This window comes from Podarcis cretensis, assembly GCF_951804945.1.
Source record: "Podarcis cretensis genome assembly, chromosome: 14".
Lineage (NCBI taxonomy): Eukaryota > Metazoa > Chordata > Lepidosauria > Squamata > Lacertidae > Podarcis > Podarcis cretensis.
Genome location: NC_137183.1, coordinates 56053316 through 56077150, shown reverse-complemented (window position 1 = coordinate 56077150; position 23835 = coordinate 56053316). Strand labels below are relative to the sequence as shown.

Below are 23835 nucleotides of genomic sequence, written 5' to 3'. Positions count from 1 at the left end.
ATCACCAGAAATTTAGGAAGCAAAGTATTGACGACTGTTAATATGATGCCATTGAAAGAGCAAACGGTCATCTCTACTGAAAAGTGAGAAGCCCACTATGATATTTGATATCATATGATATCAATATGATATCTTGGAGCAGCAGAATTTGATTTTGTGTTTCTGGCTCTCAGCCATAAAACTATGGGGATGGAGGGTTAGGCAAATCTTCACTGACTCCGCAAGTTGTGCCAGAAGGGGAGCAGGCAGAGAACACTGGACATGATCCACACCTATTTCCACAGGTCTACTTTGTCAAGGTTAAAGTTGTGGCTCTCGTTCACCCAACTATCTGTGTCTGTCTTCTTTCTTTCAGATCTGAGTGCAACTGCTGTTCTGTTTAGGAGTGAGTACTGAACTGTTAATAAGGGGAAACTGTTGAAATAGACTTGGAAGCATTTTATAAAAGAGCAGCTGATGTCTCCTACCCGTTTGATTTGAAATCATCCCATCTGGACATGAAGCACAGTCATAGCAACAAAATGGCCGCCCCTCCTTCTTTTTCCGGCTGTAGCCTGGCTGGCACCGATCATTGCACAAACCAAGGGGCAGCACCTAGCCATAAAGAGGGGAGAAGAGGAAGCTCCCTTTTGCATGGTAAAGAAGACAGTTTGAACTAAAGAGACAAGAGCATTTTCGGAACATGCCGGGGGGAGCACAAGCAGCCCCCAGATCGAGGTGTCTTCCTGATGAAATGCAGCCCAGGATGTCCATGAATCTGCAGTCCCAGCATGCACCAGTGACTCATATCAGAAGATATGTGCACACTCAATCAGCAGAGTATAGCAGAAACGATGTGGAGGTTAGTTGTGTGCATTCTAAGTAATTTATTAAGGAATATATACAGGACAAAGCAATCATGGTGTCCTCTCACATCTTCTCCAAGAGAAAGAGAGAAAGTAAGTACAAAAGTACAATACAGCAGAAGAGAAAGACTGACTTCCATTCTCACACTTTCCAAGGCTGGGAAGTAAACACAGACATGTGATATAACAATCACACATCCAGCAGTGGGAGAGTGAAATGCTGACATCGCTTGCTCTGTTAGCACAAATGCAACGGCAGTTGCCTAAATGCTGGGTCTAAGATATAACTCAGCAGGGCCTCTGGTCTGTGCTGCAGCTTGATCATTTGAGACCTTGGACTTACTGGTCTCACAAGGTCCCCCTTTATATGGCACGTTTCTTAAGTCGGGAAACACACAATGCACGTTTGGCTCATAGCTGCCGACGTTTCCCCTTTTTTAAGGGATATTCCCTTATTCTGAATAGGATTCCTCAGAAGAAAAGGGAAAAGTTGACAGCTATGATTTGGTTTCCTCCCTGACAACCAGATCCAACATTCCACGTTTCACTCAGCCTCTATTTTCCCAATTTTTTTTTTTAAAAAAGTCTGTCCCCCCTGTTAGAATAAATAATTCTTTTTATTGCTTTTCTTCTTATAGGGTAAACAGCAAAGTTTCCATGACAAAAGATACGCTCCCTACTTAGTGATTATGATGCAGTGCAGAATAAAGCTGTTTCATGTAGGACAAGCTTTTGGCAGATTTATGTTATTCCAGAAAATTAGTGTATGCGTGGATAAATTGTAATGTAAATATTGGGAGTCAAGGAGAAGGAAAATTGAATATTTCATCTCAGTAAGATGGTGGATGGGAAGAGGACAGGGATAAACTACCGATTCTGAAATATACTGTGTTGGCAGAGAAGGCAAAATAGAAAGCATATACATTAAGCTCAGAGAAACACTACAGGGCAAGTACTCTTCCTTCAACACAAATGGACAACTTATCCTTCCCTTGTCTTCGTTGTTTCCATAGGATTTACTCCTGCATTAGGGACGCAAGTGGTGCTGTGGTCTAAACCACTGAGCCACTTGGGCTTGTTCATCAGAAGGTTGGAGGTTCAAATCCACTAGATGGAGTGAGCTCCCAATGCTCTGTCCCAGATCCTGCCAACTTGGCAGTTTGAAAGCATCCCAGTGCAAGTCGAGAAATAGCCACCACTATGGTGGGAAGGCAAATGGTGTTTACGTGCGCTCTGCCATTTCTCACATCCTTTGACTGGACTTAACCATCAAGGGGCCCTTTGCCTTCCCTTCCCTTTACCTTTATTCCTATTAATGTATTCCTATTAATGTTATTCTTATTAATGTAACCTAGCTAAACCTGGCAGTAGAGCTTCCTTTATTGTAGGAATTGCATTAACATAATCATGCATTAACCAGTCTTAAGAATGTTGTTAATATTGGGCTGAGATGACTGGCAGAATCCGAGACCAAGGAGAAGAGTTGGTGGAAGAAGAGTGGAAGAAATTTAAAGTTTATCTTCAGAAATATTGTAAAATTAAGGAATGTTAGAAAGATGTTGGGGGGAAAATTATGTGATTTTAGCAGAAAGGATATAAAGGATTAAGTAAAAATGAATTGGTGAAAGAGAGAAGGTAAAATTATAATATGTTAAGATAAATTATTAGGATAAAAACAAAGTTGGAAGGATTTGCTGGAATATTTAATTGAATTAGAATACAAAAATGGGAGGCGTGAGGAAGTCAAGGAAATAAGTGAATGTAAGTAAGTGAGTTAAAGGTTTGACTTGTTTTTTATTTCTTTTTTCTTTTTTCTGTTTTTTTGATGATATGTATTGTTTTTTTCTTTTTCTTCATTGATTGTTTTCTTTTTTTCTGTAACCTTTAAAATCTTAATAAAAACTTATTTTAAAAAAAGAAGAATGTTGTTAATATTGGACCTTATTCTTGTATTTGTATTCTTAATATTAAAGAAATGCTCCCACTTGACTGAATGCTTTGTGCCATGTGATGTCTTCTTCATCCATGCTGAAGTCCACATAGTGCGATTCCTGTGGTTCTACCTTTCCTACTTTCACTCGTGAGAAGGTTTGGTTGGGGAAAGTAACCCAGTTAATAAGGTCAAATCCAGCTGCCAACTCCCCATTCACATCAAAAGACACAAAGTCCCCAGCACTGTTGTTGAAGGAGATGCTCCTCAGGAAAGAGGGAAGCTAGGCAGAAGAAAACAAGGCAAAGTTCAAAAAGTAAAGAAAAGGAGACGCTTGATTTGTTTTAGAAAGAAAAAAGTGTCAATCAATATATGTCACACAATGGGAAGGAGTAAAACATTGTGTGGTCCACCTTTGGATTTCTAGGAAGTACAGTTGACCTGCCAATTATGTGTGGCTTCCTTTCTGGGGGTCCATGAGCAAAGGCAAAATCATGCAAAGTCAGCAACCCCTGGAGCTGCACTCTAGGTTGCAGGAGGACCCAGGGATGCTCCCAGAGCCTTGTCATGACCTCCCCACAGCCTGGGAAGCAAGGGGGCACCTTCTTGGCTGGCCTCTGGGACGCACCCAGTGGCTTATGTCTCCTTCCCTGAGGCTGGTATGGAGTGCACTGCCTTGCTCCCCTGGCCTTGGGAGGGAAGCGCCCTCATGCCTCCTTCCCAGAGCCCAGCAAGCAAGGGGGAGGGCTGCACACCCAGGACCCTCCCTGGACCTTCTGAGAGCCTGGTCAGCAAGGAAGACCTTCTGGGAGGGCAGGGGGAAGGGGGGAAGAAACAGAGAGCAGCAATGGTAAATTTTATAATAGGTGCTGAGAGACAAACATCATTCGTTTGTGCAATGTCAAATGGTGGGATGTTGCCTAAGAGAAGTACTGGATTGGTTCTTCATGGTTAAAAACATACTATCTTTAACACATCATGAGACCCACTTTAACATCCCTCCTTCTTCAACACTCCTGACATATCATCGTCACAAACACATAGGACAGCAGAACATTATTGAGTTCTACAAAGAGGTGACATTTCTGTGTGAGGAAATGCAGGAGGAGATACTTCCACCTCTGCAACTTGAAGGGGAAGAACAGGGAATATATTGATTCTGGCTCCAACTTGAAGGCAAGGGAAACTGGGAAGCACCAAAAATAACATTTGTTTTGTGCAGGAAAGGGAAATGCTGTAAAGGGTGTTTTCCTTCCTTGTGTATTCAGTCTATGGACGGTGTCATCACCCATTAGATCAGCCCTACGCAAAGATTTATTCCGAATATGAAATCTTACCTGCCAAGGTTGCAGTTTTGAAGGATCGAGTCCACCTCTGCCTGACCTCATTCTGTATTTTGGTCTGGATGAGAGAATCTTGTGCAAAGTATATGCAATGGCATAAACCGCATTATAGGTACTGTAACTTTGTCCAGTCATGGTCATTTCAAAAATATGCCCAGGAAGGCTCTCCAGACTTTCTTTGCCAGTGCATGTGTCTCTGCTTTCATCGGGCTCATTGGAAACAGAAAATAAACAATTGAATGCCTGTTGCCAAAATGTCTGGAGGAACCTATCTCCATTTGGAGAGTTGGGGTTTAGGTTCTGAAGGAATTCTTTAAATCTCTGGACTTTTTCTGTGTGAATTGCAAAAGACAGGGCACCATCAAAGGCTTGAATGTCATAATACCTTTGCATTGCTTCTGATGAGAAGGCCCATTGGGCTGTCAAAATCCACACTTTACCTGCATAATTATCTGCAATATCTTCATCCAATGAATAGAAATATTGCAGCCACTTCACAACTGTAATGGTCTGAGGTTCTGCACATAGAACCAATATATTGACTTCTGAGACCACCAGGGAAGAGGACTTAGCCCGAATGGGATCCAGTGAAATGAAATGATCCATCCCTTGTGATATGGCTGGTATTTTTTCCTTGAAGGCTGTGCAGACTCCATGCTGGGAAAGCATTGGCCCTAAGATTTGCATAAACTTCTCTCCATTCTCATCATCTGAAGCAACAAGTCCAACCCACGTCCATTGGAAATGAAGAAGTAGCTTGACAATCCCTGCATATTGATATTTCTCATTGGGCACCGTCCGGAAGAAGGTTTGGAGCTGCAACTCGGTCCTCCTCACTGGAGCTAATGCACAATAAGCAATCTAAGGAAGAACAATCAATCTTACAATAATTGGAGAGATATAGCAAATGGTTAGGATTCATCCCAAATAACTGCCTGAAGTGGAAGCCATGAGAATTTATTGAAGGTAAAATATATATTCTTTAGTTTTTTATATTAGAGGAATTTGAATGATGTAAGCCCAAGTTCCTTGTTTTAGAAGTGTTATAACATGTGTGATTGAGAAAGATATTTCCTCACAGTAAGAGCAAAATAATAATACATATTTCTTATTGAACTGTGCCCTGGTAATTGTGTCACAAGCAAGCATGCTGCCACCAACTGAGTGATCTTAGGCTGGATCTAGAAGCATCAAAGAAGCAATTCAGTTAAACTTGCTATAAATTCATACAGGGAAATCCGATAGGGAAAGACGGGTCTCCACAGCGCCATCTGGTGTCACAGTTTTATACTGCATATACAATGGATACAGAACGCTTTTCCTTTACCAATCTAGCTGAGTCCTTAGTCTTACTAACAACTCACTTTCCCCTAGATCTTACAGCCCTTGCTTTAAGCTGAGGCTCCTTATCAGAGTGCATTCCTTGCATATTATTATTATTATTATTATTATTATACCTGTGGAATCTTATAGATGCCTAAGATCAGAGTCATGTGAAGGGAGATGTCAGACTCAAGTGCTCCAATAACAGCCATCATATTTCTTTTCTTGTCACATTTGAAGTTGGGGACAATCCTTTCTGTGGTGGACAGAAGTTTCAGGGTGTTCTGATAAGTCATCCTTGTATTCAAAAAGCTATCATAGAGGTGGAACCCAAAGCTCATATTCGGTACGATGTTGGGGTTCTCATTGATTTCTTTCACAGCAAACACCAGGGAGAGAGTATTTTGGTAGTACTTCAGTGTTGAACTAAAAATAGAATTGGAAATGTGTCAGAGGCATTCATCTTTTCTGGCTTTTTTTCAGCAAATTCCGAAAGATTAAATAACACAAATAAGCAAAAACCTAATATGCATTGTGCTGCCTAACATTTCATAATGGAAATCCATGCTCAATATTCGGTCACCTTTAGGAATATCTCATCTAAAAAGCATTTAGTTTTGTGCTGAATATTCAAATCCTGCCACACACACACACACACACACACACACACTTATTTTCATATGATTAATAGATCAGACAAACATAGAGGCATTAGTTTCAATTGATCTACACTGACCATACCTCAGTGAGGTACTTTGTATTGAGGGGAAAAGTTTGGAACACTTCAGTTACTTATACCCAATATTGTTTATATGGTGCTGCTGGTAATATAATCCAGAATCTATGATATTCCTGATTACAGCATCTGTGACTGTCAAAAGAAATGATGCTGATTGTGAATGTGGGGATCAAGCTTTGCTGCAAAGCTCAACCATCCCTGCATGGTGTGGAAGGAAAGACAGAGGGAGGAAGAGGAGAAAGCAGAAGAGGCAGAAGACAGAAACCTCCAGATGAGGAATAAAGCAACACAGAAGAAGATGCCATGATCACAATATAAAGAGGAAAAAATGTAATTTTAACCTTCATACATGGAAAAAAGTCAAGAAGTCAAATGTTTTCCGAGCATGCCATGGTTTGTGTGGTGTAGTTGTAGCCTATAGCAGCATATAGAAGTGTACACTATGAAGGAGAGCGTGATTTCCTTACAAAAGTTCATCTGTAAACTTCATGTTTGGATGGTCCTGGAAATCTATTTCTTCAGATAAATAGCCATAATTATTAACAATTCCTCCAATGATCAGGTCCCCTCTCTTATAATACTGGAATGGAAGCTGGAATGGATCCGTCATGGCGCATCTCTCAGAGTCTTCCTTGCACTCAGCTGGAGGCACCTGCAGCCACAGGAAGAGAAGGAGCAGCAGCAGAAATGTTCCTGCCATCTTGACCAACAGTGATGCAGAAAGGCAGATTTTTCTCTCATCCACCATAAATTGCAATAGGTTTAATGGCTCTGGATTATTTTGACAAATGGAAAGTGCCAAAGATCTGACTGATGAGATCCTGTGTGTTCAGAATTTCTCACTGGAGCTCTGAATGACACAAGGTTTATTTTACCTATGCTTTTACACTCTGATACTGACTGTGTTCATGGCCTGACAAAATGTACACGGGATTTGGCAAGACGAATGATGATACCCATCAGCTTGAGATAATTACACGTTTCAAAGTTATCTCTGTTGAGCATTGTGCTCTGTGAGACAAAATAATAAGAGCAAAATAATCATATATATTTCTCGTTGAGTAGTGCACGGGGAATGGCGAGTCACAGGAAAGCAAGCAGCCCACCTGCAAACCGGTAATCTGAAGGGAGCTCCCTAGTTTTTCCAAAACTCTTCCTCAATCACACATGCACCATATTCCTCAAGTGTACATGTGTCACCAATGGACACAGCACAATGACTGGCCAAAGCCCAGCAGAACTACTCATGGGCCAGCGCCTCACAACAAGACTGGACCGCCTTCACCCCGACAGAGCTCAGGATGAGGCAGTGGTGGGGATAAGCAGGGACCCCCAGACTTTCCGGGCCAGGGACCCAGTGTATGCAAAAAAACTTCGAGGCGGGCCCGGTGACCCACCACAGTCACCAGGGCGACAGGCCGCAGGGGTGCTGAGGGAGGGAGGGCAATGCTGGCGCCGCCACTGTGATCAACCAGGCGACTATTCCCAGGGGAAAACCAGGGGAGGGCTGGACAGAGGGATCCCAAGGGGACAGCTGGGAGGTGAGGCCTGTAGATGTGATGGCCTGTGAACGCTCTCCGCAAGAAATGCCTCTGCTCACTCAGAGATACATATATACAGTCTTTATTTTACATATGTACAAGCAGCCCATTACAATCACACATCCGAATCGTCCGGCTCAGATTCTTGGAGTGCCTTACGCCCGCCCCTTCTCCAACAGAAAAGACGTGGAATTGTCATGTGATGTCTCTGCTGCCTCCTCTTTAACACTCTCCTTTCCTGGGCAGATGGAACAGGCATTGCTTCACTGTCTGTGCCAGAACTTCCTGTGCGGTGTTGAGGCTCTATTCCAACATCTGTGAGCTGTCCCTCCTCCTGGCTTTCCCTTCTTTCCTCCACCACCACGTCCTGCCCCCCTTCCTCTACCTGTCTCTCCTCCTCCCCTTCATTCCTCGTCAATACCGTGATAGTAGAGCAAGAGGAGCAGGCAAGGGAGGCAGAACCAGTAAGCCCAGCGGTGACCCCCAAGGCCGAGCAGCCACAGGAGCCAGAACCGTGATTGAGCAGGCTGGTGGAACCTGGCTAAACGGCCCCATCACAGCTGGCATTCCCAGAACAAGAGTCAGAAACAGAAACCCCCACTGAGGGACACCCACTCCTAAGCGAGTAACCTGGGTTCTCATGAACCTTCCCAGCTCCATGAAGAACAGAAAGCTGGCTCCCAGAGGAATGGTGGGTTTCGTGTTGTGTTGTGGTTTCAGGGACAGACCTGATGGACATGCCTGTGATGACTCCTTCAGAGAAGAAAGAAAAACCAAGGAGCCGGGCCTTCCCTGTTAGTTCCTGTAGTTGTGATAATACAGCAGACATTGTTAAAAAAGGTGTAGTCATGGGTGTGTTCAAATCTGAATTGTCATATTGTGTTATTATTGCCATTGTGGTTTTTGTTGTATGTGTCTTTTGCGGTGGTTGTATCGAAAAAATGATTAAATATTTAATATAAAAAAAAATACAGCAGACATATATATGTATGAACTGCTGATATTTTCTGCACTGTTTTCTGAATAAGCCATTCAATAAAGCAGTTGAATTGCTGTAGACCCAGTAGGTGGCACTGCGTATCTGTCAAATTTGTCAAAGCTGACAGATTGAAATCGTTTTGCAGAAAGGATACATTCTGGTTATTACTGTTTTTACATTTTCCAGTCTAGTTATTACAGTTGCCCTTTCAGTAGTTTCATGCTTTATCCAGTTACACTTTACACAGTTGTGTTTCCATCAACAGTTACATTTACCTCTAACAGTGAGTTTTGTGTTCCGTTTGTATTTGCCCCTTGCCCCTACTGGCTGATGAAACTGACCAAGGAGAAAACAGTGAGCTGAGATGGGAGAGGGGAATAATGTTTGGTATAGGGGTTTAATATGCTAAGATAGGAATGTTCAAATATATATTGCTGTGTGATTACAAAAAGCACTTTGAGTTTTGATTGGTTAAACAGCCAATTCTAGTAGGTTCTTTAGTGGCTCTCGTGTGATTGGTTAACTTGTCACATGAGAAGCACCAAGTCACAGACTCCCTTTGGTGTGAGTGACTTCACTGTGATGTCACAGCGCAGGAAGATGGCTGTGTGATGAACATAGCTGGGAGAGAAGTCTTGGGATCTTCTCTGGACACCATTGAGAAGAAACACTCTTGATGCTCCTTCTCCCAGTGAATAGAGAGAGAGCAGAGCAGCGGTGAGCAAAGTCTCTGAAGTGAAACAGAGAGAAGGACGGAAATTGAAAGTGGATTTCTTCAAATAGCTGCATGGCCTCTGTCAGGGAGAGGCAAATGGGGAAAGAGCTAAGGGGAGAGATCAGCACTTATAGAGAGTCGAAAGAGATATTTAGTAGTCTGTCGTCTGACAGCAAAGAGGAGGCAGGGAGGGGGGAGGCTGAGCCTGGAACTAGTCATTCTTTGAACAGAGGAAATCAGAGGCGGGGTTTCCGCCGACTTGCATGTTGGGCAAAAAAACGTAAAAAGAAACCAGACGAGGCATCTTTGCCGACAGGGTCGGACATGCTTTGAAGCTCTGGAGATGTTCTTTTGAACTTTGTAAATAAATCAAAAAGATTGTAACTGCCAGCGAGCCTGGAGTTTTATCTATGCCGGCTTTGGCAGCACACACCTCTCACAGCATGCTTCGTCTCCTTTCTTGCTGCTGAAAAGCTGGTGGAATAAGGAATAAGCCACAGAATGGAGTAGGAGATCTTGGAGCTGAGGAAGAGAAATGTCGCTCTGGAACAGAGATCGTCCGACTTGCAGGCCCATCTGGAAGAAGCCAGAGCTGCTCAGAGAGGAGCCACAGGTGGACTATCGGCAGATGGGGGCAAGCCAGTGTGGGTGGAAAGGTTCCATGGCGACCTGGAAAGTTACTTGGATTTCAAAACTGAGATGAAATACTTTTTAGAGCTTGAATCGGCTAAGTTTGGGGACGATGCCCAGAAAGTTGCTCACATAATTAGGCACCTGTCGGGAGGGGCTAGAAGTTGGATCCGGCTGTTAATAGCCTCGAATAATGAAGCCCTCAGAAATGTGGCCAAGTTTTGGCAAGCTATGGACCTTATCTATGCAGATCAAAGTTTAATTCACAAGACGTAGGAGGAGCTTTTGGCTTTGAAACAAGGCAAATCCATGGTACGCAGTTACTGGTCAGAATTCGCTATGCTCGTGCAGAAACTGGGTTGGGATTTAGAAGCAGACCCTGTACAAGCTTTGTTTAAAAATGGACTGAACCCAGAAATTAAGGATGAGCTTGCGAGGGGGCCCCGCCCTAAAAATATGGACAAATTAACGAAGGCTGCTCTTGGGGTGGGTTTGAGACAGGAAGCCAGATGGCGGGAAAGGAAGCAAGGCAGAGAGCAGAGTTTCCATGGTGACCGCATTCTTGAAATACCTGCAGCTGCCTCAGAACGTCAACAAGAGCAGGAGCCCATGGAGATAGGCACAGCCCGGGCGCGGGAGAGTTTGAAAGCACAACGGTCGGACGGGAAGGAGAATAAAGACTGGCAAGCAGCAAAAAGATGTTTTGTGTGTCAGAAAATTGGGCACTTTGCCAGTGTGTCCAGAGCGTCGTAACTTGCAGGGAATGGTGGGGGCCACCCAACAGGCAGAGGCAGAGGAAGCCCAGCCTTCGGGAAACAAAGAAGCCTAGCTGGTGGTGGACCGGGGCAACAGCCAGGCGGGAGCAGCACCGAAAGTCCTCGGCTTGGGCACCCCAAAGCAAGCATAGTGTTGAAGGTGATCCTAGAACTCCCAAATGGCCAGGCGGTGGAGGAGTTGGCCCTAGTTGATTCTGGAGCTTCAGCGTCCTTTTTTAGCAAGGAGTTTGCAGCGCAGCACCAACTGAACCTGAGGCCTTTGGATTTTCCGCTGCAAGTGACCACAATTGATGGAAGAGAACTGCTGGGAGGTGAAGTGACACATCAAACACCTCCAATGCGGATGCGGGTGGCTACCCACTCAGAGGTCATCGCCTTTCACATGGCCACACTGGCGGGTCCGCCTATCATATTGGGCATGAGCTGGTTGGCTTTGCACGATCCGGTGGTTTCCTGGCATCAACGGTCCCTGACGTTCGGTTCGACGCACTGCATGGAGAACTGCCTGGGTCTAGAGCAACCTCAACAAACGGAGGGCAGGAGGGCAGCAGCATGCAGAGCGGGGATGACCGAGATTCCGTCATGTTACAGGGATCTACAGGAGGTGTTCAGTGAGAAAGAGGCGGATGCATTGCCACCCCATCGGCCATATGACTGTCAGATCAACCTGGTCCCGGGGGCCACGTTGCCGGTGGGAAAGACCTATTCCATGTCGGAGGGGGAGATCAAGGACCTAAAGGATTTTATTGAGAAAAATATAAGAAGGGGGTTCATCAGGGAGTCCAAGGCGGCAGGGGGAGCCCCGTGTTCTTTGTGGACAAGAAATTGACTAAAGAGAGGAGGCTTGTAGTGGACTTTAGAATCCTGAACAGCCTGATGGAACCGGTGGCTTTCCCAATGCCGAGGATTGACGATGTTCTGGCCCGGGTGTGGAAAGGGAAGATTTTCACCAAGCTGGACCTCCGGGGGGCATACAACCTCATCCGAGTGCGAGAGGGGGATGAGTGGAAGACCGCCGTGTTCACCACGCTGGGGGCGTTTGAGTATCTCATCTTGCCCTTTGGTTTGCAGTGCAGAAGTCACTGTTTCCAAGCCTTCATGCACCACGTACTAGGACCTTTGCTGTACCAGAACTGCATTTGCTTTTTGGACGACTTGCTAGTGTACTCCGAAGACGAGAAACAGCACGTAAAGGACGTACGTCAGGTCCTGAGCAAACTTAAGGAGCATTGCTTGTGGGTCAAGCTGAAGAAATGTCAGTTCCATGCAAAGGAAGTCGAATTCCTGGGGTACCGGTTGTCGGACCAGGGTTTGGCCATGGATCCGAAGAAGGTGAAGGCGGTGGTGGAATGGGAGAGTCCCAAGACCAGGAAAGATGTTCAGCGTTTCCTGGGTTTCAACAATTTTGACAGGAAATTCATCAAGGATTTCACAAAACTGACGGTGCCCATAACGGACTGTCTCAGCATCAAGAAAATGTTTCAGTGGACACAGGCGGCCCAAGAGGGGTTTGAGAAGCTTAAGAGGGCTTTCGCTTCGGAGGAGCAACTGATCCACGTCAACCCTGCTCAACCACTACGTGTGGAGACAGATGCATCTGATCGGGCGATAGGGGCGGTGCTGCTGCAGCCAGATCAAAAGGGGGAGTGGCGGCCGTGTGCCTTTTTTTGCGGAAACTGAACAAATTGGAGCAGAACTACACCATCTATGATAAAGAATTGCTTTCGATCGTCGCTACTTTCAAACAATGGAGGCACTTCCTGATTGGGGCAAAGCACCAAATTTTGGTGTGCACGGACCACAAAAATCTGGAGTACTGGCGTACGGCACGGGTGTTGTGCCAGAGACAGATAAGATGGGCAGTGTGAGATTTTGACCAGCTTTGGCCCATCTGAAGCTGATACTGGCTCGTCTTATCTTGAGCCCAAGCAGAGTAGTCCACACAGCAGAAGGATAAGCAGTATGTGCTACATTCTTTAACTTTATTTACACTTTATGCTGAGAGAATACAAACTTGCATCTTGCCTCTGTGAGAGCAGAGAAGCAACCATCTCTCTAACAAAGAAACCGAGAGAACACTGAAAAACAGGAAACCAGTGTACGTCACATCCAGTCTCCCATTCCCGTGGGAATCCAACAGTAACTTGGACTGTGGAATCCAAAACAATGTCTTGTGACTGCAGTTGCTGCTCAGTGAGGGAAATAGAAACCAACACAGAGTTCTTTGCCAACTTCAACTTTAAGATCCAATATGTGCTGGGAGAGCAGAATGCGAGGGCGGATGCGCTCTCCCGGAAACCTTAGTATATGACGGGAGAAGGACCTCCGGTGGCAAGGCTGATGTTCCCCAAGAGCAAATGGATGTGGGGGGGGGATGTTGGTCACAGACGACAAACTAATGCAACTGCTCAGAGACGATGACTTTGCCAGACAAAAGATAGGGGAGATAAGAGAAAAAGGGGGTGCCGAGGGGGGTTTTGAAGTGAAAGGGGGGCTCCTGTACCATAGGGGGGCCTTGTATGTTCCAGGTGAAAAACTTCGGGGCAGAATTCTCAAGCAACTCCACGACAGCTGCACGGCAGGGCATTTTGGACAGCATAAGACCATGCTACTGGTCACACGGGAATTTTGGTGGCCAAGGGTGAGAGAGGATGTAAAGGAATATGTGTGAGGGTGTGACACATGCCAGAGGGCCAAAGGGGAAAGGGCAGCACCAGCGGGGTTGCTGGAACTGTTGCCGACACCCGGAAAGCCATGGGAGGTGGTAGGGGTGGATTTTATCACTGATCTGCCCAGATGTAAGGGTAAGACCGCTATCATGGTGGTGGTGGATCTCTTGACCAAGATGTGCCATTTCGTGGCCTGTTCGCATGCCGTGACGGCGGAAGAAGCAGCCATGCTGTTTGTAGAGCATGTGTTTAGGTTGCATGGGCTACCTGCACAGGTGGTTTCGGACCGGGAGGCTCAATTTACCTCACGATTTTGGCGCAAACTCATGGGGCTGCTCCAGGTGGAAGTGAGCTTTACGACGGCTAGGCACCCCAAGACCAATGGGCAAGCAGAGAGGGCGAATGCTGTTTTGCAACAGTATTTGCGGTGTTACGTAAGTCAAAAACAGAACAATTGCGTGGACAAACTAGCCCTGGCAGAGTTTGCTTACAATAACACGGAGAATGTATCCACTGGGATGATTCTGTTCTTTGCCAATCACGGGCGTCATCCAAGGGCTTTCCCAGGAAGGGGAGAGGAGTCGTGGAGTGTTCCCACAGCTGAACAGTTTGTGGAGATGGAGGCAAGGGTTGCCTTGGAGAGGGGGCTGCAAAAAGCTCAAGCCCAGGAAGGTGGGGCCTTTTGAGGTTATCCACCAAATCAATCCGGTGGCGTTTAAGCTTAGGTTGCCAGAGAGCATGAGAATCCATCCGGTGTTCCACAGGTCACTGCTGTTCCCCTACAGGGAGGGGGAAGGAGGCAGGGTAGTGGGGAGGGGGAAATCCCACCATGCGAAATGGAGGAAAGGGAGCAGTGCAACGAGGTAACGGAAATACTGGACTCTCGTTGGAGGGGGGAATTTGGAATATTTGGTGGCGTGGGAAGGGGCCCCGACCTCAGAGAATACCTGGGTCCCGGAAGACAGTATCTCCGACAAGGGCCTGGTGGAGGAGTTCCACAGTTTTTCCCTGACAAACCCAAAACCCGGGGTAGGTTCTTTCAACAGGTGTTCGAAACAACAGGCAACAAAGAGGAATTTGAAGGTTTCCCAGCATCGGACGAGGAGGAAGAAGAAGTTGAAGGTGTCTATTGGGGAACACCAGGAACTGGGGGTTGGAGGGGGGTGTTCGAAGAGACGGATGAGGAAGAGGGTAGTTTTGCTGGCTTCTCCCCTACCACCCCAGAGGAAAGAGAGATGGGTATAGTCGGGTCTCCTGAGCGGGAGGGGGCCTTTGAGGAGGGGGTGGATGTCAGGGAGAGGCAAACGGGGAAAGAGCTAAGGGGAGAGACCAGCACTTATAGAGAGTCGAAAGAGATAATTAGTAGTCTGTCGTCTGACAGCAAAGAGGAGGCAGGGAGGGGGGAGGCTGAGCCCGGAACTAGTCATTCTTTGAACAGAGGAAATCAGAGGCGGGGTTTCCGCCGACTTGCATGTTGGCCAAAAAAACGTAAAAAGAAACCAGACGAGGCATCTTTGCCGACAGGGTCGGACATGATTGAAGCTCTGGAGATGTTCTTTAGAACTTTGTAAATAAATCAAAAAGATTGTAACTGGCAGCGAGCCTGGAGTTTTATCTATGCCGGCTTTGGCAGCACACACCTCTCACAGCCTCTATCCTGAAGTACAGGCCGAGAGCATATCTGGAAGAGGGAGAGACACACGGTTGGGTTTAAAGCAAGAAGCTGTGTTTTTCTAAGTGAAACTGAGCCTATGCTTGGATAAACTTACATTTTGAGAATGTGTTTCAATGTATTATTCCTCTATCATCCCTACGGCAAGTAATGCTTCTGAACATTAAAGGAACATATGAACAATTCCTAAAAGGGTGTCAGTCTTACATAAGATTTAACTTCCATGCAGCTCAATATCGCTTCTCTGCAACAATTAAGGCCTTCTTGCGCAAGGGGACGGCCCCTGCCTGCTTAGATGAGGCTGTGATAAGACCACTTCTTAAGAAACCCTCCCTTGAAAAGCTTAAGGAATGACCAGTCACTCATCTGCCCTTCTAGGGCAAGGTTCCTGAGCCGGTGGTGATAGGCAGAGCCATGAAAACAATTTTCTAGGCCCTTTAAGTCTGGGTTCAGGCCCAATTTAGGCATGGAACCTGCTTTTGTGGCTTTCTATGATAAGCTACATTAGGAGAGAGATGAGGTTAATGTGTCCCAGTTATATCCCTTTGATCTTTTCAGTACTGTCAACTATGGGGTCCTTGTTCAGCAGACTCAGTTGGGGGTGAACAGCATTGCTTCCTGAGCTGATAAAGCGCATCTTCTGGAATTGCCCTCCAACGTGATTAACGACCTGAGCCTTTAATGAGGCTCCAGGCACATTCCCATTCAGCAGAGAATCAATGCAGCACGCGGAAGTGATGATATTTATGGCTACATCGCTATGCTTTATTCTCTAGCTACGCAGACAGAAAAAAAAATACATCCTCTCTCTGTGAGAGCAGAGAGCAACTGAAAACACAAAGGAACGGGAAACTAGTAAACATCACATCCTTCTCCCGTGAGATTTCCAACAACCTGGAATGTCTCTGGAATGTAAACAAATTCTTGTGACTCTAAGCAGCTGCACAGTGTCACCTGGCCCGAGGCAGCCTTCCATGTGGGGTTCTGTAGAGTTCAAATCTTGTTTCACATCTATATGCGACTATAGTTTTGGCGCATGCTGTCCTTGGTGGGTTTTCTTCCAATAAATGGAGGAATTTCTCATAATGCACCAATAAAAGGCATCAAAGCAAGTTGACTCTTATTTGCTCCTCAGAATCAAGCGGTCTTTGCTGTTCAAGTCAGGCCTCAGAAGGATTATGTACAATTTGGGGAAGAAGATGCAAGCGAGCAAGCCTGCACTGGAGGCCAAGATGCAGAAGATCTCCACAGCCACCATCTGCTTTCCTTTGGTGCTCAGATAAGAGGGAACAAAGGACAGCCAAACGCTGCAGAACACCAACATGCTGAAAGTGATGAACTTGGCTTCGTTGAAACTGTCTGGCAACTTCCTGGCCAGGAAAGCCACCGTGAAGCTGACCATGGCCAGGAATCCCAGGTACCCCAGGACACAATAAAACATGGGGGCAGAGCCTTCGTTGCATTCCACGATGATTTCCTCCGCCAGAGAGTTCATGTCCACATCTGGGAAGGGAGGAGCCGTACAGAGCCAAACAGCACAAATACTGGCTTGAAGTGAGCAGCAACCCAGAAGAACAGAGTTGGCCAGAGATTTCCCCACCCATTTCCTCACCCTGGATCCTGGTTTGGTGGCCATGAAGGCCAGAACCACCGTGATGGTTTTGGCCAAGACACAAGACACCGCAATGGAGAAGATGATGCCAAAGGCCGTTTGTCGTAAAGAGCAGCTCACTGGGTGAGGCTGGCCAATGAAGAGCAAGGAGCAGAGGAAGCAGAGCAAGAGGGCAAGGAGCAGAGTGTAAGTGAGGTCCCGGTTGTTGGCTTTGACAATGGGAGTGTCCCCGTTCTTAGAGAAGACGCCAAGGACCAAGGCTGTGACCAGAGCGAAGAGCAGAGCTAAGGCCGCTAATGTGAATCCCAAAGGCTCAGCATAGGAAAGAAAATTGTGGGTCTTAGGAATGCAATGTTCTTTCTCCTGGTTTGGAAATTGACGTTCTTCGCATTTGAAACAATAATCCGAATCTAAAAAATAAATAAATCAGAATAATGATGTATGAGTTCCCACAAATTAGGGAACCTTTTTCTTCTGGCATCTTTTTTTCTTTGTAATGAAATGGATTCCTCCATTTCCAAAGGCCTTTCAAATTTCCTTTGAAAGAAATATTGCTTTTGCTCCCAAAACAGAATTAGTTGGAAACAAGTATCAGAGATAAGTGGAAACCAGTAAAATGCAACAGGTATTTTTTCTTCATAAACCATATAGGTGGTATCAATGACATCACCAGGAATTTAGGAAGCAAAGTATTGATGACTGTTAATATGGTGCCATTGAAAGAGCAAACGGTCATCTCTACTGAAAAGTGAGAAGCCCACTAGGATATCTTGGAGCAGCAGAATTTTATTTTGTGTTTCTGGCTCTCAGCCCTAAAACTATGGGGATGGAGGGTTAAGCAAGCTGTGGCAGGTGGGGAGCAGGCAGAGAACACTGGACATGATCCACACCTATTTCCACAGGTCTACTTTGTAAAGGTTAAAGTTGTGGCTCTAGCTTGCCGAACTCTCTGCGTCCGTCTTCTTTCTTCCAGATCTGAGTGCAACTGCTGTTCTGTTCGGGAGCACTGAACTTTTAATAAGGGGAAACTGTTGAAATAGTTTAGTAAGCATTTTATAAAAGAGCAGCTGATGTCTCCTACCCGTTTGATTTGAAATCATCCCATCTGGACATGAAGCACAGTCATAGCAACAAAAAGGCCGCCCTTCCTTCTTTCTCCGGCTGTAGCCTGGCTGGCACCGATCATTGCACAAACCAAGGGGCAGCACCTAGCCAGAAAAAGAGGAGAAGAGGAAGCTCCCTTTTGCATGGTAAAGAACACAATTTGAACCAAAGAGATGAGATCATTGGGCAGATTCATGTTGTCAGGGACTCAGCGGGAGCGCAGGGAGGAGAGGAGATGGAGAGCGAGGGGGAGCAATCCGAGGGCAGCGTAGGAGAATATGACAGCAGCCCGATAGATTCCATGAGCCTCTCCAGCGAATCGGAAGATTCACAGAAGGGGGCGCCGATGGGCAGGGCAAGGGGCGACCCAAGGGGGACACCCCAGAAGCAAGGGGCCAGCGGGGACTCCCAGAGCAGCAGTTGGAAATCAGGACCAGCTTCCCCACCAGAGCGCAGTGGGGGGGAGGAGTCCCAGGTGTCAGAGCCCACATATGCACCACCAGCGAGAGAAGATGAGTCAGGGTTGACCACGCCTCCATCGGAGAGCGAGTTAACGGTCAAGAGGAAAGTTGCAGGCTGGGTGCGCGCGCCAAGTTCAAAGGTACAGGCAAGCGGCACAGAAGGTAGCCCGGATAGGGAACCAGGTCCTAAAGCCCGCCGGAAGGAGGGGCAAGAATCGTCAGGGTCAGCGTCAGAGGAGTCCAGGAAGGATGAGACCCTAGCGGGCAGGAGGGCCCAGAGGAGAAAGGAACTTAGGAAGAGGTGGAGCAAGGCGAGGGTCTTAAACTGGTGTGGAAGGGGAGGAGACTCAGACGGGACTTCGCCGGTCTAAGGTCGAGACGTAGAGATGCACGCTGTGGCTTTAAAATGAAACTGAACCTCAATAAAGACTTTTGTACATAACTACAGCCTAGCGTTGGTCCTCTGTGAGCTGGGACCTGGAGGCAGCTCTGGCACATGTTATTCCAGAAAGGTGAGGTATGTGTGAATAAATTGTAATATAAATATTGGTCGTGAAGCAGAAGGGAAACTGAATTTTTCATCTTTATAATACGGTGGATGGAAAGAGGACAGGGAAAGACAACCGGTTCTGAAATATAGGGAGTTGACAGAGAAGGCAAGGTAGGAAGCAAATATATTAAAAAGGTAAAGGTACCCCTGCCCGTATGGGCCAGTCTTGACAGACTCTGGGGTTGTGCGCCCATCTCACTTAAGAGGCCAGGGGCCAGCGCTGTCCGGAGACACTTCCGGGTCACGTGGCCAGCGTGACATAGCTGCTCTGGCGAGCCAGAGCCGCACACGGAAACGCCGTTTACCTTCCCGCTGGTAAGCGGTCCCTATTTATCTACTTGCACCCGGAGGTGCTTTCGAACTGCTAGGTTGGCAGGCGCTGGGACCGAGCAGCGGGAGCGCACCCCGCCGCAGGGATTCGAACCGCCGACCTTTCGATCGGCAAGTCCTAGGCGCTGAGGCTTTAACCCACAGCGCCACCTGCAGGGATGCCATAAATTGAAGAGGAACAGGCTAGAAGTACGTGGCTGAGGCGTGCAATGGAGCCCACGCCCGCACCTGAGCCTGTGCCCAAGCCCCACCCGAAATCCTCCCCCCCCCCCGGACATTTCCTTCAAAATATAAAAATCCCCCCCGGATGGGCATGTTGCCCTCTGCAAAGAAGAGGACATGCCCTGGATTACCCAGACATATGGCGACCCTAGAATACATCAGGCTCAGAGAAACACTGCCAGACCAGGACTCTTCCTTCCAAACAAATGAGTCAGTTATGAGAAGTAAGTCTTGCTTGGTTCCATGGGCTTTGCCGTATGGCATGGCTGCGGCTGGTCCCTGGGGGCTGCCATCTTCCTGTGCAGCCAGTGGAGCGGATGGTCACTTGGTCCCACCCACCTCTGGCCACACCGGACCCTCCACTCCAGGCTGTCCTTGCCCACCAGGCCTATTTGGGCAGGGGGAGAGGGGCTGGACCCTGCCCAACCCTGCCATATTTTAGAAGGCAATCTGGTATTGCCATTTTATACTTTTATACCAGAACTCTGAAGAAGAAAAGATCTACTCACATCATAAATGATGGTAAAAGAATTTGCATATGGGTTCTACAGAATCATTTTGCTTAATAATGATGAAGAATTTATACATTACCCTTTTTATTTAATTTACTAATGTAAATTTCAAAATGTTTCCTTTTTTAAAAAAAACCAAGAGTCCACTCCCACCTGATTGAATGTTTTGTGCCATGTGATGTCTTCTTCATCCATGCTGAAGTCCACGTAGTGTGATTCCTGTGGTTCTGTCTTTCCTACTTTCACTCGCAAGAAGGTTTGGTTGGGGAAAGTAACCCAGTTCAGAACATCAAATCCAGCTGCCAATTCCCCATTCTCATCAAAAGACACAAAGTCCCCAGCACTGTTGTTGAAGGAGATGCTCCTCAGGAAAGAGGGAAGCTAGGCAGAAGAAAACAAAGCAAAGCTCAAAAAGAAGGGAGATACTTTACTGGTTTTGGAAAGGAAAAAGTATCAATCAATTTATGTCACACAATGGAAAGGAGTCAAAAATGTGTGTTGCAGCACAAATGGATTTCTAGGAAGTACAGCTAATCTGGCACTTGTGCAAAGTCAGGAACCATTTGAACTGCCCTCCATGCAGAGAGATTCTTCCTAGGCTCTGGGAAGCTTGCAGGAGGACCCAGGGATGCTCCCAGAGCCCTGTCATGACCTCCCCACAGCCTGGGAAGCAAGGGGGCACCTTTTTTGCTGGCCTCTGGGACTCACCCAGTGGGCATGCACTGCCTTGCTCCCCTGGCATTGGGAGGGAAGCGCTCTCATGCCTCCTTCCCAGAGCCCAGCAAGCAAGGGGGAGGGCTGCACACCCAGGACCCTCCCTGGACCTTCTGAGAGCCTGGTCAGCAAGGAAGACCTTCTGGGAGGGCAGGGGCGAGGGGGTAAATAAATAGAGAGCAGGTAATGGTGAGTTTTCCCAACACTCCATTTATTTATTTACTTCCCCCCCCCCCAATGTAAGCTTGCAATCACATATGTAATGTGAGCACAACTTGTAAGAACATTACAATCAATGAACTTTGCTAGGTGCAAGATAGAAAAATGACCCGATAATTACATCTGAAAATAGCTATATATGTTAGGTAAGTGCTGCAAGAGGGGGGGTGTGCGCGTGTGTGCATGCATGTGTGCGTGTGTGTTTGTGTGTGTATTAAATCTATGGACTGTGTGTCATCACCCGTTAGATTAGCCCCAAGCAAAAATTATTCTGAATATGAAATCTTACCTGCCAAGGTTGCAGTTTTGAAGGATCGAGCCCACCTCTGCCTGATGTCATTCTGTGTTTTGGCCTAGATGAGAGAATCTTTTGCAAAGTATATGCAATGGCATAAACCGCATTATAGATACTGTAACTTTGACCAGTCATGGTCATTTCAAAAATGTGCCCAGGAAGGCTCTCCAGACTCTCTTTGCCAGTGCAGGTGTCTCTGCTTTCATTGGGCTCATTGGAAACAGAAAATAAACAGTTGAATGCCATTTCCCAAAAAGCCTGGAGGAACCCATCTCCATTTGGAGAGTTGGGTTTTAGGGTCTGAAGGAATTCTTTAAATCCCTGGACTTTTTCTGTGTGAATTGCAAAAGACAGGGCACCATCAAAGACTTGAATGTCGTAATACCTTTGATATTTTTCTGATGCAAAGGCCCATTGGGCTGTCAAAATCCACACTCTGCCTTTAGAATTCTCCGCAATATCTTCATCTAATGAAGAAAAATTAATCATCAATTTCACAACTGTAATGGTCTGAGATTCTGCACATAGAACTAATATATTGACTTTTGAGTCCATCAGGATGGAGGACTTAGCGCTAATGAGTTCCAGTGAATTGAAATTATCTAACCCTTGAGACAAGCCTGGTAGTTTTTCCTTGAAGGCTGTGCAGACTCCATGCTGGGAAAGCATGGGCACCAAGATTTCCATAAACTTTTCTCCATTTTCATCATCTGATGCAACAAGTCCAACCCACATCCATTGGAAATGAAGAAGCAGCTTAACAATCCCTGCATATTGATATTTCTCATTGGGCACCATCCGGAAGAAGGTTTGGAGCTGCAACTTGGTCCTCTTCACTGGAGCTAATGCACAATAAGCAATCTAAGGAAGAACAATCAATCAATCAATCAATCAATCAATCAATCTTTACTGTGGTCAAAGACCAGACAGCAAAGTTAACAACAGCAACATATGCCACATCCACATGAAGAAGCTGATGTAATAAAAAATTCCCTAAAAACTTATTTATATTAGGTAACATTTCTGTATTCTGGAGATTAAAATCTGTATTCATTTGGCAGCCATCCCTGTAACTGCAGCCTGTCTTATCCTTGTTGCCATAAAACAGAGTTTTGCAACAGGCCTGATGATTTTCAGATTATTTTGCATCCCCCCTCTCCATGGGGTCTTTTTCTTCTCTTGACTGCAACAACTTGGGAAGGTGAAGAACCCCACTAAAGGAGCACAAGATCTTGACATCTTCCTGCAAGTTCTGCAACTTTGGAAGGAAGGACAGCTCAAGGGAACTGCAGATGGATTTTCTGTCCAGAAACTCTTTTGCACTTGGACATCATGTTTTATTTCATGAGTGAGGAACCTATGGCCCCCCAGAACTTCCTGAACTCCAAGTCCAAGTGCTCATCCTTGGTCATTGAGCTATAGTGGCTGAGGCTGGTGGGCAACGAATGGACAAGAAACATCCCTTTCTGATGAGAAACATCCAGGGACAGGAGAGGAATTCACTTCTCATTGTAATACAAATTTATCTGTTTTAATTTGTTGGGAGCCAATCAGATGGGCAGCATTTCTGAACCAAAATGCAGCTTACTGGGAGGAGGAGATCTGCTACTGGTGCATTGACACTGTACTAACCTCCCTCCCGCTTCCCAATCCCCCTCTACTTCCAGACAAGCTGCAGGGACACAAGTGACAGGAGGTCAGGCAGTCTTCCAACCACTTCCCCTACAGCCACGACTTCAGGGCTCCCTGCCCAACATGGACACCATGAATATCAGTGAGAATTCTTTATCTTTCCAGGTAGGATGTTCTACCAAAAAAAGAGAGCAAAGCCTGACTATTTACCTTCAGTTATATATTTTTCTCTCTTTCCTCTTTTTCAGAAAAGGGAACCAAAGTAAAAGAAAGTCTGGAGAACCCAGAAGAGAATTATTGTACCAGAGGCAGAAAAGCTCCACTGCCCACACACTCACTTACCTGTGGGATCTTGTAGATGCCTAAGATCATAGTCATGTGAAGGGAGACGTCAGAGTTAACTGCCCCAATAACAGCTATCATGTTTCTTTTCTTGTCACATTTGAAGTTGGGGACAATCCTTTCTGTGGTGGACAGAAGTTTCAGGGTGTTCTGATAAGTCATCCTTGCATTTAAGTAGCTCTCATAGAGGTGGAACCCCAAGCTCATATTCGGGACGATGTTGGGGTTCTCATTGATTTCTTTCACAGCAAAAACCAGGGAGAGAATATTCTGGTAGTACTTTGGTGCTCCACTAATAAAATAGTTGTGCCATGTGTCAGAGATATTCTTCTCCTCTACTTTTTAAGTACACAGGTTAATTTGTGGCTTTTTCAGGCAGATTCCAAAAGATTAAATAAAACAAATATGCAAACAACACATATGCATTGTGTCTCCTAACAGTTGATAATTGAAATTCATGGACAGTATTCAGTCAGCTTTAGAAATAGAACATCTAACAGGTGTTTAATTTTGAGCAGAACATTCACATCCTGCAAGATACACATGTACATAAGTTATTCTCTTATCTGGAGGTAGACCACTGGAGCTTTAATTCATGGCCCCTCACAGGTTGCTAAAGGAAACCGCAATTGCTTCCTTGTGTGCTGCTGGACAGGAGGATAGTTGTATTAATTTCTACT

The 23835-nt window shown here is 46.1% G+C and overlaps 1 protein-coding gene across 1 annotated transcript; it reads right to left on the bottom strand.

Moving 5' to 3' along the window:
- Positions 1–2803: 2803 nt before the first annotated feature.
- On the bottom strand, positions 2804–23507 carry LOC307202750 (vomeronasal type-2 receptor 26-like). The gene is made up of 3 exons (XM_079952954.1): positions 23156–23507; positions 4113–4979; positions 2804–3058 (listed from the first exon to the last, which is right to left on the bottom strand). The coding sequence occupies exons 1-3, from the start codon at positions 23360–23362 to the stop codon at positions 2813–2815; spliced, it is 1320 nt and encodes a 439-aa protein (XP_079809080.1). The 5' UTR covers positions 23363–23507; the 3' UTR covers positions 2804–2812.
- Between the last annotated feature and the right edge of the window lie 328 nt (positions 23508–23835).

Coding starts and splice junctions, on each gene's coding strand:
- LOC307202750 (XM_079952954.1), bottom strand. CDS start 23,362: ATGAGCTTGGGGTTCCACCTCTATGAGAGCTACTTAAATGCAAGGATG. Junction 4,980..23,155: donor GCATCTACAAGATCCCACAG/GTAAGTGAGTGT, acceptor GTTCTTCCTTAG/ATTGCTTATTGTGCATTAGC. Junction 3,059..4,112: donor CAAAACTGCAACCTTGGCAG/GTAAGATTTCAT, acceptor TCTTCTGCCTAG/CTTCCCTCTTTCCTGAGGAG.